At 41.0% G+C, this 17381-nt stretch overlaps 1 protein-coding gene across 3 annotated transcripts in view; it reads right to left on the reverse strand.

The window, feature by feature from the left end:
* Positions 1-17381, reverse strand: part of PCDH19 (protocadherin 19) — a 118754-nt gene that overhangs the window by 49405 nt on the left and 51968 nt on the right. For all 3 annotated transcript variants that reach the window (XM_050965007.1, XM_050965006.1, XM_050965009.1), the window contains exon 3: positions 2040-2098. In XM_050965007.1, the coding sequence (XP_050820964.1) occupies positions 2040-2098 (59 nt within the window). The remainder of the gene's footprint in view (positions 1-2039; positions 2099-17381) is intronic.

A 17381-nucleotide genomic window follows, 5' to 3' on the forward strand; every position in this document is an offset into this window, starting at 1 on the left:
AAGTGGACCACCTACCATTTCGTGCTCTGCAGAACCACAAAGGGGGGGGAACTGTGAAAATACATTTAAATTGATAAACCTTCAAACACTACCTTTTCAATAAAGATGTCCATGCTGAAGCCACTGACTGATTCCAGGCAACATCAGAGAATTTTAAAGTAAGAAAGCCCTTTCCATCCAGAATTTATTTTTGTGTGTGCGTGTGTGTGTGTGTGTGTGTGAGAGAGTGAGTGACTGAGAGAGAGAGAGAGAGAGACAAATAGAAAAAGTTTAATTAAACTCACAGATTTTGGGAGATTCACATAGCAATGGTAGAGCAACTACAACATTTCCACAAAAACAAAAGGTTTTGCTGAATTAAAATTATTCCAGCGTTTAATGGATGACATTTCCATTCTCAAATGTCTGCCTCACATTTATGACATTCATTAGACTTAAAGTGCAAGACAAGTAAAGTGGGGGGCGGAATACTGCACATAGAGTTGCCATTCAGAATGTGCAAGCAATCTGCATGACAATGCATTTGTCTTTCCTGCAGTGAGACAGGCCATAATGCAACACACTCTCACAAAATATGTTTCTACCACTGCCACTTTTCTAAAGCAAAGGCAGGTTTCTGAGTATCAGCAGTTGCAGGAATCCCAGAACAATACAGGCTTGGAGTAAACCTTGCCGTGGAAGTCAGGAATGCTGCTTGCTTTTATGTTAGGTGTAAAAAAGAAAACATTAATAGATTTGTTTTTCAGAAGAACGAATCCTGACTATATTGTAAGGAGTGATATGTTGCAGGCAGCCCATTTCTCTCCAGCAGTCACATTATCATTGTTAAACATCATGAACAATGCAAACAAATATACCCGCCCTTCACTGGCTGAACTGAAGTTGGTCAGATAATGCACTTGTAATTCTCCTCGTTATATTTTTAAGATGTAAATCCATGGGATTTTTGCCAGTAAAGTAATTGGATTTTCTCTACTATTGGAAGATTTAAACAGTTCAAGACCCAGCTGTGCTCTGTTAGACCTTTGCTACTCCACTGTCTTCATGAATAAAACTTCACAAATAAAACTGTGCAGTATTTGGTCCAGGAGTTGCCTCCCAGACCTGGAGTCAGGGATGGGAGGGAATCCTGAATGGGGGAGAGAGGTGATGATGAGTAGTTCTGTTCCTCCACCTCACCTGGCCTATCTAGTCCCACCCTGCAAACTGGAGTGCAGAAAACCCTCCCAGAGCAGAGCTCCATGACTAACAGTGGATACAGATCTCCTGCACTGAATTGTGGCTTCCTGATAAGAAACAATTTTGCTGTGTCAGGGTCTTCTATTGACTGGGAAGTGGAATGGGTGAACTGAAAAAGTTTTTAGACTCCCCCCACAAACTAAATTCATCTCTCGGTTAGTTAAGATACAACCCAGTTGAAGTCAATGGGGTTAAGGTGGTGTAACGGAAATGTTAGCTAACTATTGGGCTCATCTCTTCTTCTACAGATGAAGACCTAAGATATAATTGAGAGAATTTTACCCAGTGGGCCAAATTAACCCAAGGGGTAACTGCTGGGATGAAAATGGGCTGATGATTTAGTACTAATGGGACAAAATCCCATCAAAATTATATTTTGCTTTAATATTCAAACTAAAACAATGAACAAATATCAAAACCCAATTACCTGGCCCCAAATAAGTTTCTTTTCCCTCCTTACATGTCAGGGAGCTTTCACCATCCAGATCTATCATTTTATTCCTGTGCTTTCAAATGGAAAAAAGTCTATGAATTTTAAAGTTGTCAGGGTAACAGCATTTTGCCTAAGTCATTGCTAGTTCCCAGTGAGGAGGTAAACATAAAAAAAAATTTCCCTTTATTAAAAACCACAAGCAATGGGATTTAATAGGAAGCAAATACTGTTTTAAAAAAAATCAAATGACTATTCCAGAAGCATTTTGCATACAAAACATCAAGAGAATATAATAAGGCAGAAAAGAGTGCTAAACAATCTGGATTTGGCTATGCAAACCGAAGCATTTTCAAGCAAACCCACATACCTCTTTATTAAATGGGCTCTGCTGTTCACATAGTTGGAATCAAAAGAGTAGTTTTCAGTCTGAAAGGAGGAAAAGACAAGGGAGATAGTTATAAATATGATTCACCTAACCGGAACCTCAGGTTTGCAAGGTTCATTGTATTAAGGACAAAGGCAATTAACTGGTAAATCCTGCACCTAAAGACACACTCTGGGCCCAGGCCTGCTTATCCTTACTCAGGTAAAACTCCTACAATGTCCACCGGGCATTTAACCCATATGGGGAGTGTAGAATGGGACATTTTATTTGGGACAATGTCTGCCTTCAGATCTACATGGGCAACCTACTTTGGACCCAGTCCTTACTCAAAATATGAGCCTGCATGAGGCATTCCCAATTTCTTTAATGGCACCCAGATGCTTCTGTGATGGGTATATTCAAAACTAGAGAGACTGTGTAGTCTAGTGAGCTAGGAACAGGCTACGGAATTGGGAGAGCTAGGTTCTAGTTCTGGCTCTAACACTGACTTGCTATGTGGCCTCGAACAAGCTAGTAAGGCCCAGCTTTACTCATAGACTTATAGACTTCAAGGTCAGAAGGGACCATTATGAACATCTAGTCTGATCTCCTGCACAAAGCAGGCCACAGAATCCTACCCATCCACTTCTATAACAAACCCCTAACCTATGTCTGAGTTATTGAAGTCTTCAAATTGTGGTTTGAAGACCTCAAGCTGCAAAGAATCCTCCGGCAAATGACCCATGCCCCACGCTGCAGAGGAAGGAGAAAAACCTCCAGGGCCCCTGCCAATCTGCCCCGGAGGAAAATTCCTTCCCGACCCCAAATATGGCGATCAGCTAAACCCTGAGCATGTGGGCAGACTCACCAGCCAGCACCCAGGAAAGAATTCTCTGCAATAACTCAGATCCCAACCCATCTAACATCCCATCACAGACCACTGGGCATACTTACCTGCTGCTAATCAAAGATCAATTGGGCTATCCCATCATACCATCCCTTCCATAAACTTATCAAGCTTAGTCTTAGTTTACGAAAGTGGCCTCTAATTTGGGATACCTCAATTTCTGACTGGCCCAGTGTAGGATGTCTGATTTTCAGAGATGCTGAGTACCCCAACTACAAGTGAAGTCAATTGGAGCTGCAAATGGCTCAGCACCGCTGCCTTCAGAGAATCAATCAGAGCCTCCCAAAATAGAAGCACACAAAAGGAATGCACATTTTTGTAAATGTTGACCTTCCCTTTCCCATGCCTCATCTGTAAAATGGGGATAATGATACTGACCCACCTCAGAGAGGGAGCTGTTAGGAGTTTATAGAGCATCATAACTATTACTAGGAATGCATAAGGTAAACAGAGTGGGAGTTCCACATGTAGTACAGCTGCATGATAAAGCCCTCTGGCCTTACCCTGGCAAAATTCCTGTAGACTTCAATGAGAGCTGTATTAATGTGTGTGAAGGTTGAATTTGTCCCTTAGAGAGCAAGAAATACATCTGATGCAAAATTAATACCTTAAATGTCCTACATTATTTATTTTTTTTAGGCAGCTGAAGTCTCCAAGCCCTGTCAGTCTTTATATAAACACTTGACAGAAAAAGGCTGACTGGTGACCACAGAACAATTTGCAGAGAAGAAACAATATGACCACGCTCTGTTACAAAACTAATTGCTTTTAATTCCCTGATGGATCCAGTTCTGCATGTGGCAATTTGGCAGAAAGTTCAAAAGGTATTTTTCTTATTAGTGTATAATTAAAATGTTAAAATATTTATTGCATAGCTATGTAAATACCAGCAAGGTAATCCCCTGCTGGAGAATTTAAAGTGGGTGCTTTATTTTAAATTAGGGCTGTCAACTAATCGCAGTTAACTCACGTGATTAACTCAAGAAAATAAATCATGATTAATCGCTATTTTAATTGCAGTTAAATAATAGAATACCAATTGAAATTTATTACATATTTTGGATGTTTTTCTACATTTTCATATATATTATATTCTGTGTTGTAACTGAAATCAAAGTGTATATTATTTTTGCTTACAAATATTTGCACTTTAAAAATAAACAAAAGGAATAATATTTTTCAATTCACCTACTACAGTACAAGTTCTGTAGTGCAATCTCTTTGTTGAGAAAGTGCAACTTACAAATGTAGATTTTTTTTTGTTACATGACTGCATTCAAAAATAAAACAATATAAAATTTTAAGAGCCTACAAGTCCACTCAATCTTACCTCTTGTTCAGCCAATCACTCAGATAAACAAGTTTGTTTACATTTGCAGGAGATAATGCTGCCCTCTTCTTGTTTACAATGTCACCTGGAAGTGAGAACAGGCGTTTGCATGGCACTGTTGTAGCCAGCATCATAGGTGCCAATTTCTCCTGACGCCAGTGAGTGTTCACAACCCCCTGGCCCTGGCCTCACCCCTGCCCCATCCCCATTCCAACCCCTTCCCCAAAGTCCCCACCCCAACTCTGTCCCCTCTCTACCTCATTGGACTCCTTCTCCAAATCCCCAACCCTGCCCTGCCTCTTTCCCTGAGCGCACCATATTCCCACTCCCCCCGCTCCTTCCCAAGAGCTAGGAGGAGAAGCGGAGAAGGTGTCCTCAGAGGAGGCAATGGAAGTGGAGGTGAGCTACAGTGGGGGGTGGGGTGGGGAGCTGCCGGTAGGTGCAGAACATCCACCAATTTTTCCCCATGGGTGCTCCAGCCCCGGAGCACCCACGAAGTCAGCACCTATGGCCAGCATTGCAAGGTATTTATGTGCCAGATATGCTAAACATTCATATGCTCCTTCATGCTTCAGCCACCACTCCAGAGAACATAGTTCCATGCTGATAACGCTCATTAAAAAAAATAAGCATTAATTAAATTTGTGTCTGAACTCCTTGGGGCAGAACTGTATGTCCTCCTTTTCTGTTTTACTCCCATTTTGCCATACATTTCCTGTTATAGCAATCTTGAATGATGACCCAGCACATGTTCTTCATTTTAAGAACACTTTCACTGCAGATGAATCTGAAGTGCCTTCCAAAATCCGAGAGACACAGGGTGCGGAGCTTATTTTCAGAAGTCTTAAAAGAGCAACACTCCAATGCGGAAACTACAGAACCCAAACCACCAAACAAACAAACAAACAAAATCAACCTTCTCCTGGTGGCATCTGACTGAGATAATGAAAATGAACATGTGTTGGTCCACTCTGCTTTGGATTGTTATCGAGTAGAACCTGTCATCAGCATGGATGCAAGTCTTCTGGCATGGTGGTTGAAGCATGAAGGTACATGTGAATTTTTAGTGCATCTGGCACGTAAGTAACTTGCAATGCTGGCTACAACAGTGCCATGTGCCTGTTCTAACTTTCAGGTGACATTGTAAACAAGAAGAGGGCAAATTATCTCCTACAAATGTAAACAAACTTGTTTATCTGAGTGATTGGTTGAACAAGAAGTAGGACTGAGTGGACTTGCAGGCTCTAAAATATTACATTGTTTTATTTCTGACTGCAGGGGTTTTTTCTACATAATTCTATATTTGTAAGTTCAACTTTCATGATAAAGAGATTGCACTACAGTACTTGTATTAGGTAAATTGAAAAATATTATTTCTTTTGTTTTTTTACAGTGCAAATACTTGTAATCAAAAATAAATATAAAGTGAGCATGGTACACTTTGTATTCTGTGTTATAATTGAAATCAATATATTTGAAAATGTAGAAAACATCCAAAAATATTTAAATAAATGTTATTCTAGTGTTGTTTAACACTGCAATTAATTGCATGATTAATCACGATTTTTTTAATCCCGCAATTAATTGCGATTAATTTTTTTAATCACTTGACAGCTCTATTTTAAATCTTTTTGTTAAACATTAGTATGAGGACTAGTATGAGTTTTAGTACTATTACAAAAGCAAACAATGACAGGTATGCTTAAAACTGGGATGGGACAAGAGAGGGGGACAAAAATCAGTACTTGCAATTATGTTGTTTGCAAGCAAACACCTCCCCCAAACAAAGTCTGCACGTAAAACAATATAGTTTAAACATGTATTAAAAATCCCACTGTCCCTTGTTTTCATAGGAACAGGTATTGAATACCCAGAACTCATTTAGAAAGAAAGAAAGGTTTAGTGTCACAGTCGATTAGGCTCTGGAATAGTCTCCCAAGGAAAGTGATGGAAGGTGCATCGCTTGAGTTGTTCAAAACACAGGCAGGCAAAGCACTATAGAATATACCATAGGGATCAGTGTGGACAGGTCAGGACAGGGGATGGGCAGCTGGGCCTGATAGTTATTCCTGCTTTTAACTCTATGATTCTGTTAATAATCAGGTATTAGCACATCCTGGAGTCATTATTCAGACGTGGGCGATGGGTACATTGAACAGTCTTGCGTCTCTTTGCTCCAGTCAGGTATCTCTTTCCCACTCTTTATCCTTCCTAACTCCACTAAAACAGAACAAAACACCACCACCTTTTAGGAGCACCTGGGACCCAGCAGCACAGATTTTCCCTTTACCTCCCCTCCTCCCAACCCCCATATTCCTATGGTGCCATATGGCCAGGCTCTGACATTGCTCAGCGCTCCCTCGCTGCAGTACTCACTGCACACACGGCAGCACATCAATGATACAGACAGCACTAGATGTTTCCAAGAGAGCTCTGTGACACAGTCAGCTTAGGGAGACATGGGTGGACACTAGCAGGCAGACAGCACCCCTGAAAGAGCCACATTTTGCTCTCAGTTTGCATCTCCCTATAGGAGATACATGGCCTCACCCTTTCCTATTCTCCTTGATCCTGGTTAAAGCCTCTAGGCACTATTATAATACACATAATAATAATAAAATAGTCTGGAATAAAAGACAAAAACAGCTTGAGTCAAAGAACCCACCCAGGTCCAGATTTCCTCAAAATCTGGGATGTTCAGCTGTAGCATCAACCCTTCCCCTCCATCCTCTTTGTAAGTGCTACTTTGGAATACAATTTCCTGCTCTTATGGCAATTATGAACGCAGTAAAAATAAATGTATGCATCTTTAATGTTGCAATAAATAAAGAAGCGCAGAGCCTGCTGCCAACAGGATGCATAGAATCAGGCAGCTGAAGTAGGGCTGGATAGGAAACCAACTCATGTGACAGTGGAGGTTACACTGTTGTACCGAGATAATAAAGCAGAAGCAGCATTGGTTAAATGTGACCTTTTCTGAAATACAACACAATATCTAATTTAACAAACAGGAGTCTCCCCGTGAGAAACATGCTATCCTCTGAGAGCTGGGGGAGTTGGCCTCCCACTCAGCACAGCTCAGTTATTACTTTCACATAGTAATTACTACTGTGGAGTCACGCAGGAGATTTACTGCACAAACTACCAGTCTCTGCAGTTCTTGCATCCTTGTTCTTGCAATATGATTCTGATCGTTAAAGTGCTTAATGTCTCTGTAGGAAACACACACATGTATTTTTAAAACACACAGAGAAGATTTACATTGCATAAGATTTCTGACACAGTGTTTATCCATCAATCCTGATGCTTCCACCTCTGGAGAAGTGCTCTGACTGTCCACAGAGATCTCTGTTGTATTGTCTTCTGCAAACTTGTTGAGGGCTTGGAGGGCGGGGGAAATCAGAAATGTATTTGTTATAAAGAATGGGGTAGTTTGTAAACAAGCTATGACAGGAGCTGAGCGATGGAGGACAGGAGGAATCAGAGGCAGCTTTAAAGCAATCACTGTTCTGATGGGAGTGCATTAAATCATCTTATGCTGTCAGATGCAGGGCTGGCTCAAGCAAATCTGGAGCTACTCAGCTGGCCTCCTCCCCACCTCCTCAACCCAGCTGCATGCCCAATCGTCAGCACCCACCTGCCTAAATTCCTTTAATGTGCCAGCTGTGTGTGTGGTTCAGTCCCATTACGAAAGGAAGAAGGGAAAGGGTGGGTGGAATATGGAACATGTCCAAAGCAACTGTGTGTTTGTGTAAGAAGCTAAGGGAATAACAGATGGAGGTTTCCTGCTAAACAGGAGGAGAGGAGAAACTGTGATGTACCCCAGCCAGCACCACGATAAACAGGGATATGTCATGATCCCCACAAAGCTCTGCCAAAAAAATATCCCACCCAGGCAGGATCATGGCATGAGCAGTAAATACAATACTAACATGTCAGCCTATCACTAGTGGGGTTGAGCCTGTATGAGCCAGTGGCCCCCTGTGGCTGCATGGTCAGCGGCAATGTTTGCATAGCACCATATTGTTCTCCTAGGATAGAAAGGAGACAGGGCTATATTGTATTGAATGCCGACGTGTATTTTTACTGACGCTGCTAGACACACCCAGACCATTTTGGCTCCCAAATGCCAATCCTGTCCAGCTACCCATCAATATCTCCCAAACCCCTTGTGTTATTTGCCAGTACAAAATCCCCCCTGATGCCATCACATTTGGACATCACGTTGAGGAGACCATTACTACAAAACAGTACTTACTGGCTCCCAAGTTCTAGACAACACTAGTAAAATTGCTGGCAGCTGGTCAGTACTAGTGTGAGCACCATTGCTGGAAGCAGTAGAGCTGCTCTGGTGAAAGGGAGATAATTTGAGAAATTCAGTGCAGACAAGGCCTGATAGCAGCAACCCCTTTTGGTGCTCTCAGGAACATTCAAGAGGGTAGCATGCACCAAAGTGGAAACAGGCTGAGTTAGCAAAATGCTTGAGCAGCTCAGTTATGTCCTCCAAAAACTACTGGTTCACCAAATTCTGAAGTTCACCCAGCCTATACAGCATCCCTGGTTAAGAGCTGCTACCGTATGCCCCATATGAAAATGCCACTTTGCGCTTTGACTTCCATCCAAATAGGTAGCAGAATCCATGTCACATATCAATATGTTACAGAACAGTTACACCTGGATACTGATCTTATCGCCAAATATAAATGCAATTAGACAGGATTATGGTAATGAGTGGGGGCCTACTTAAATCAGAGAAAATCACACATTTTTTATGGGTTGGTCACAACATAAATAGCAAATTTTGCAGATGTGTTCATACAGTATATGTGTAACAAGTATTGTACAGTACTACGGTCACCTTTGTAAGTCACCTTGGATAAGGGAGCCTGCTAAATTAATTAATAAAATAATAAATAATAAAGTATAATACTCAAAAGTTGTACATAAAGCTTAGAAATACACATTTATGCTTACCTAAATAAAACTGTCAATTTTATGTGTTAAAGACAGCGTGCAGCATCCACCAGCAGTTGCAGTTGACAACTTCTGTCCATACCTTGAAACTGCACATTCTGCATCCACAGAATTGGTAGGAATTGTAAGGCAGTGTTTTGCCAACTTGTAGAGCTTTGGAAACCAATTAGAAATAGAGCCCCAAAACTCAGTTACTTTTACTGGCATCTGGCATTCTTTGACAAAAGGTCAGGCAAGCAGCATGTTTGTTGTCATGATCTTTCTCCCATCCAGGAATTGCTTGAATTAGCTCAGAGTCAAAACACAGAAAAGGCACCTGATCTGGGTCAAAAATGCAAACAACACTCAAAAACTAGGCAGCTGGTTGTTTAAACGGAGGTTGCAATGACTGATCGTACCTGTAATATGGTTTAACTTTTCTGGTATTGACTGGAACACTTCTTGTCCGTGGCTGTTTTCAGTTTGGCAGTCTGAAGGTTCCTGAGATGCCATATACTCGGTCCAGCTGACCAGATCTATCAATTTCTTGTATGCTTTGTGAATCAAAACCTACCAACTTTCAAACCATGTTAGAAGCTGCATGAACTGGACTGTATTCTCAGCCACCAACTCACTTCACCTGGTCTTCAATGTTGCGCTGTTTGAACAGATCAGAGACTTTGAGCAAAGACTGTATGCCTGGTGTGATTTCACGCTCCTCACACACAAATTGCTGGTAGTATTTAATACCTTTGCATGGTAGGAAGCTGCATTAAACCACAAATTCCACCTTGTAATCACTGGTTCAAGTGGAAGTGACACTGCTTGGCTGCCACTTTGACTGGCCACAGACTCCTTGAATCATAGTTTACAACTTGGACAATACTTGAATATTTGTTTTTTAAAAGAAACAACCAACACATCCACATCAGGGAAACGTGTGTGCCAGATATTACTGGCCATTGAAAACATGTGTGCATTACAGGTAATGTGAATTGCATTGGGCATCATTCCTTGTAGTACAGCAGAGACAGCTTTGCACGCGTATATCATGCTATTAGAGGGAAATGCCGAGACCTTGTTGAAATTTAACCTATAGTTTACAACAGCCTTTGCAACAGCTTGGGATACAGCTGAAAAAATTTTAAAAACTTGATCTGAACAGGCTCTGTTAGGAAAACAGGCATACGATCACCTTTCCAGCTGCAAGGTACAAATAAAAATATGGAGTATGTACTTATCCTGTGTATCTGTTGCTTTGTCAGCTACAACTGAAATGGAATTGTATTTTGCCAGTGCAGATTTTGTAGACTGAATGTGCTTCTCAATTACTTCTGTTAGATAATGTGAAGTTTGTTTGCACACGGGAAACTGCCAGCATTTGGCACACAGGAAAATGCCAGCATTTGGTACATGCTTTATAAAGTACTCCCTTAGTATTAGATTATCCATTTTTTCTAAAGGTATGTTGACAGCAGGAAAGGCCTCCACTAGCTCCACTGTAGCGTCTCTTTTTGCTAAACTACTTTCAATTGTTGTTTTAAACATCGTGGACCCTGTCACCTGTTTTTTGTCCTGACCTGTAGCCTCTGCACATGCTTTTCATTTAATATGCGATTCAGGCTCTAAATGGTGATTGATCGTGTTTTTTTCTGAACAAATCCAGAGTCACATTGCAAGATGTACAAAACAATTTACTACCATCTGCATGTAAGGTTCTTACTGGTACTGTTTCACATGATCCAAAGCTGATTTTTTTTTGCCTTTATTTATTGTCAGCCATCTTTATATGCAACAACGATCCTTTCACTCAACCTGATGACTGTCCTGCTCACTTATCATAAATGCTGACACACATTCAATCAACAATCTACTATAATGACTGCCATGCTCACTTTAGTCTACATCATGCAACTTGACATACACTCTTACTATCCACTTTGATGTTTGGAATGATATCACATTATAGTCAACTGTTTTTGCATTGTGGTAATCACAGAAGTTTTGCAGCATGTTTTATCAATAATACATATTTTTATTTTGAAGGTTAATTTCGTGAACAATCCCACGATTCACAATTTTTGTGAAATCTGCAAAATTGTGAATTAAGTATGCCCCTAATAATAAGAGATGGAAAAAAGACCTATTAGATAATCAAGTCCATGCTGGAGCCGAACAGTGTCCTCCCATAGAAGATGCACCACATATTAAATAGAATGTCTCCTTATCATGATATTGTCCACAGACCTTGGGTGATGAGTTCCCCTTCCCCTGAAGCACAGAGCAAGGATCATTCATTCGGATCAGGTAAGGCCATCTTACATCAATCAACAGAATAGGATGCGAAGCAATCGTTGCCCCAACCAGTTCTCTCTGGTTCTAGCCAGGAGATCATTTAGGGTTAAATTCTGGTCTTATTGACGTCATTGGGAGTTTTGCAACGGACTTCAGTGCGACCAGAATTTGGCCTTTTGTCAAAAAACAAAACAAAACAAACACTTTTCTCTGGAGAAAGATCCCTATAATTCAGATTTGGCTGGCTAGTTTCTCCGACACATACATTCAGAAACACACTGCTCTCACTCTCTGCACTTTCTGCTGTACTTCGTTTTACTAACTAAGAAGACACCACAACCCTATGTCTAATAGATTCGGTTTCTGTTGGGATTTGGGCTTCATACACTATCTGTTCCCAGGTTTGAACTCTAGCATGCTATAGAAATCAGTACTATTAATGCAAATTACTTCCAGACTTCAGATACGGCAACGAGCGATGAGGCTGCCCTGGAGAAACAAAACTTGATTCCATCCATTGGTGGCTTGCAGCCTTCAGCAAGGGCTGGCAGCAGGATCTAAACTGGTACATACAACGTAATTTATGAGGCAGCCTGGCAGTTTATGAGACTGCTCCTCAGCTGCCAGATTATCTGTCAAGGTTATCTCAGTGCAGGCTATGGGATCAAAATAAAAAACTAAAAAAGAAATGAGGTTTTTTTCCAAGAGAAGCACTGGGTTACAATTTGCATTATTTAATCAAAATTCATTTGACTTAATTCCAGTTCAACCCTCTCTTTGTAAATGATTACACTTGGCAGGGTTCACTCTCCAAAGTGGTGCTGAGAATTCTCATTCATTTCAACAAGCGTGAAGGATGCTCAGCATGTCTCACGATCGGTCCCATAAACAGTATCCTGAGAATACACCATATATTCAGGTTATCCGGAAGCACTGAATCTCTTCTCCTAGCATTAATCTTCTGGTTTCCAAACTAAAGCACTGGAAGATTTCAGATTGCACTTTTCTTACAGGGGACGCCAAAAATTATACTGTCCTATATAATTGGGATTAGATTTTCACATATGGGTATTTTAAGGTCAATTCCATCAACAAGAAAGCTCATGCACTGCATGCAGCTTACCAATATTTAATTTTAAAAAGTAGTTTTATCCAACTGTAGAGGGAATGGTTCAATAAAGTATGGAAAAAAGTAACATCAATTACACCTCTACCTCGATATAACGCTGTTCTCAGGAGCCAAAAAAATCTTACCGCGTTATAGTGAAACCATGTTATATCGAACTTGCTTTGATCTGCTGGAGTGTGCAGCCCTGCTCCCCTCCCCCTCCAGAGCACTGCTTTACCGCATTATATCCTAATTTGTGTTCTATCGGGTCGCGTTATATCGGAATAGAGGTGTATATGCCTTGCAAAACAGACAAGGGGCAAACAGGCACTTTGTTATTTGGTTACCTTTTATTCAAAGTACATTCATGTGCAAAAAAACAGAAAGAAAAAAAACAGCACACCTGCCCAACTTTTTTTGAATATTCAACATTTGATAGACACGCCAAGTCTGTTCAATATGTGTAATCCAAGATTTCACTCAATTTACTAAAATCACTAGAAATGACACATCACAGGTATTGTCCTGATGCTCACTCTGTAATATGGTAACATCTTGTTAAATAGAGAGATCTGATGATTGCATTCTTTAAACAAAAGCTCATTGTTGTAATTATTACTGTTTTGTTCCTGATATTTATATGGCAAGGATTTGTAAACCTGTTAATATTTCCTAAATAGATAAAACACTGTAAAAATATGTATTTTTAGCTGCTGCCTCAACCAAAAAAAAAAAAAAAAAAACCTCCAAATCAGGTAACCAGCAAGAAAATTTGAAACATTTTTTTAACTCACTGTTATTGTTCTGAATGAAAAGTCTTTCCTATTAAATTAAAAATTGCATAAATATCAATAAAAAGAACAGGAGTACTTGCGGCACCTTAGAGACTAACAAATTTATTTGAGCATAAGCTTTTGTGGGCTACAGCTCACTTCATCGGATGCATAGAATAGAACATACAATAAGAAGATATTTATACATACAGGGAACATGAAAAGATGGAAGTACCCATACCAAATGTAAGAGGCTAATTAATTAAGAGAAGCTGTTATCAGCAGGGGAGAAAAACTTCGGAAGTGATAATCAAGATTGCCCATTTCAGACAGTTGACACGAAGGTGTGAGGATACTTTAACATGGGGAAATAGATTCTTTTTGCTGATACAGACTAACACAGCTGCTACTCTAAAATCTGTCATAAATATCAATGAAACTCCCCCCCCTGCCCTCAAGTTGGACAGGGCGGGGGGAGCTGGCTTTGCTATTACCAAATGACCTGTTAGTCACAGGATACAGTACTAATCTAAAAAGTACTTGTCAATCCCTTCCTGACCCCTCCACCCTTGCCTCCTTAAGGGTCTGATCCAAAGCCCACTGAAGTCAATGAAGGACTACTATGAACTTCAAAGGGCTTTGGATCAGACCCAAAGTCTGATCTCAAAATTTACTACTTCAAGGAAACAATTAAAAACAAGAAATCATCTTCCAAAACTTCCATATTTCAGAGTGGTAGCCGTGTTAGTCTGTATCAGCAAAAAGAACGAGGAGTCCTTGTGGCACCGCAGACCAGAGACTAACTTCCATGCAACCTCCCCACATGTTCTTTAGCCTCTTATATTACATGTTCTTTCTCTCCACTGCTCCCTCTGTAGTTATTTACACCAGCGCTAAGTAAATGAAAAGTGGGTATAGAACACCACTTTTCTGATCTGGTAGCAGTACGTACACCCACTTTGCACTCCCCTTGCATAGAGGTATAGGCAAGAGAATGAAGCTCCGACTCTCAATACTCTTCCTTCCTCCAGCCCTTTGTGTGTCATTTCCTCCTGCCCATCTTGTCTTATCTGTGTTCCAACCCCTGAAATAGGTTCCATATGGGCACATAGTCCTTCCATGTGGATCCATGGTTGGGACATATTAATGCATGACTGCAGGGGGACTACACTCTGGAGAAGAAAGGGTGTCTGGAGAACTAAGCTGGAAGCACGGACAGTGTGTCCACAACTAGATCAACCAGCCATAACTACTGATGGAGGGAAGGAGTCAATGTCACTATAGCCCATAGATTGCACATAGCTGTGCTATTCACCCTCTAGAGAAGGATTTTGTCACTCAAACCATGTGACAGGCCATTATCCCCTGGCTTTGTGCAAGTGTCCAGGATTTGACCCTATAATGGTTTAGGGATGGGCAAAATGGAGAGTATGAAACAAGATAACCTCCTCCTACCTCAACATTCACCTAAAATCATAACAAACTGGCCTGAGGGTCAGAAAAGTTCAATTGACATTTCCCCCAATACTTTTTATTCTTTCCACTGTCTCTGCCATCCCTTGGGACTGGAGTGCTAAAATACCATGAGATGGAGCAGTAATGCTGCAAAAGAAACTTGACTGGAAACAGCAATCTCCTGAGAAGGCCAAAGAATTCACGTCCAGTTTTGCAGACCCAAGAAGTTTGAAGAACTTGATCAAATTCAGATATTCTGGGCATTTATCAAAACTGAACCCCTAAACTAGAGATAGAGTCAAATCACTATATTTGGATCTGGATTCTGAATACCCCTAACGTTTGTGGGTCCAAAGATCTCTGGTTTGGCTCATTGTAGAGATAGGGACTCTGCACAATGTTGGACTTCAAACCCCTTGCAAAGTCCAGGGGTGTTCAGAGCTGGGTTCCTATCTACCCCAATCCTATTGACATGTACCCATCTCTATAAAAACCTCAGACTTGGAATATGAATATAAAACATATCAGCCCTTTTTGTACTTTTTTTTATGGCCCTTTCACAGCAAGATGAAAACATTTCTGTCTTTCTACAAATAATTGTAAACCTGCTGCAACCTCCTGCTAACACATGCAGAAATCCTTCACTAAATGAGCTACAGGACAATAGACATTTTAGTACCACTTTTTGAGAGTTATCCCTCAGCCTTTTTTACATGCCTCATTAATAAAACTTGTGTGTCACTCTTCATAATTAAAAAATGACTTAGAACTTTATTCAGAGCTGTTGTCTGAATCTCTTGGTTTGGTTTTAATAAAATCCGCCCTCCCAATACGATAGTTCCTCAATCCTAACCAGCACAACAAGGATTAAGATTAACGTAGTCATCACAAGAGCAAGTGTTCTGACTTTACATCAGTGCTGCAGGTGTATTCAGAGATCACAAAAATGTCAACTCATTCATAAAAATGCACATGGCCTCTCTGGTGGAAAAAGCAAGGCATGCAATACCACTTCTCTCAGTCCCACTTAATTCTCAGCCTTGTTCTCCATGGGACAATCCATCACAAACCTGCAGATTCTGAAATACATCAACCACTCACTATTAGATAAGCACGCCAACTGTTATGATCTGAGCTACATTACGTGGAATAGGACATACATGCAAGTTAAATAAAGCATCTGTTGTCATATTAGTAAAACATGGTTAATTACAGAACATGGTGTAGATCAGGGATTCTCAAACAGAGGGGGTCACGAGGTTATTACATGGGGGTCACGAGCTGTCAGCCTCCACCCCAAACCCTGCCTTGCATCCAGCATTTATAATGGGGTTAAAAATATTTAAAAGTGTTTTTAATTTATAAAGTGGGGGGGTCACACTCAGAGGCTTGCTCTGTGAAAGGGGTCACCAGTACAAAAGTTTGAGAACTACTGGTGTAGGTTAAATCATGCCTAGGCCAGCAATGGCTAAAAAACATTACTATCCAATGGACCGTTTGATGTCCCATGGGAAATAAGTCAGTGGCCTGAGACCAATTTTCAGTGGGCAGCCTCCACAGCACAAATACAGAATGACAACTGGCATCTAACTTGGCAGCATCAGCAGAGAATCCAAGGAAGGAAAGGGCCATGAGGCCTGAACTCCCCATTTTCCATTGTTCCTGCAGCTCTGGGCTGAGGATCTGAGGAAGGCAGGGTGAGGAGCCATGCATTGTCCCTATCTATGCTGTACTGCTTTATGGCTAACCAGAGATGCCAACTCTCCAGGCTGCTAGTTCGGCATCTTTCAACAGCACTAAATTCACTTTTAAAAACGTTAGGGAAAAAATTAATATTTGAGCTTGTTTTTTTCCCCTCTGTGCATGTGTTTCTTTTCTTCAAACAAAAAAGGAGAGAGACTTTTTTAAACAACAAACAGTCCAGCCCAGGGTAACTTAGTGATGTGCCCTTTACCCAATTCTAAACATACCTTAGGTAAAAGGCAACAATCTATGAAACCCAGGGAAGGGATATATTCTCCAGCATTGCTACCTGGCTCACAAACTTGGAGCAGATTTTCGAAGGCTCATGTCAGATTTTAGCAGTTACTCCCAGTGACAACCCTAGGGCAGGCACTGGACTATTTCCTCAGTGTTTTAACACCTACTGGATTTACCATTTTCTAGGAGTTCAAATATACACCTGAAGGTGTGCTGTGCCTAAGAAGAGGGAGATGAGTTGGGACTCTTGGGAAGAAACAGATTTGTTCCTATCTACTTCCCCTTGCTGGAAAACCTCTTCCTGTCTGGGCCTGAGTACCCAATGTGACCACGAAAGGGCATGAGGATGTGAATAATATCCACAGGACAAGCTGGGCATGATGAAATGCTGGCATGGACTTAGCAGTGGAAGAGAGAAGGGAAATGGCTGGCAGCACCATTGAGGTGTAGGTAATGTTGGCTTTAGCTCACTATGAGAGAGGGAGCATTCTAGTATATTCTGCTGGTATGTCTACACAGCATCTAGACACCCATGGCTGGCTGT

The sequence above is a fragment of the Gopherus flavomarginatus genome, chromosome 8, assembly GCF_025201925.1.
Source record: "Gopherus flavomarginatus isolate rGopFla2 chromosome 8, rGopFla2.mat.asm, whole genome shotgun sequence".
Taxonomy (NCBI): domain Eukaryota; kingdom Metazoa; phylum Chordata; order Testudines; family Testudinidae; genus Gopherus; species Gopherus flavomarginatus.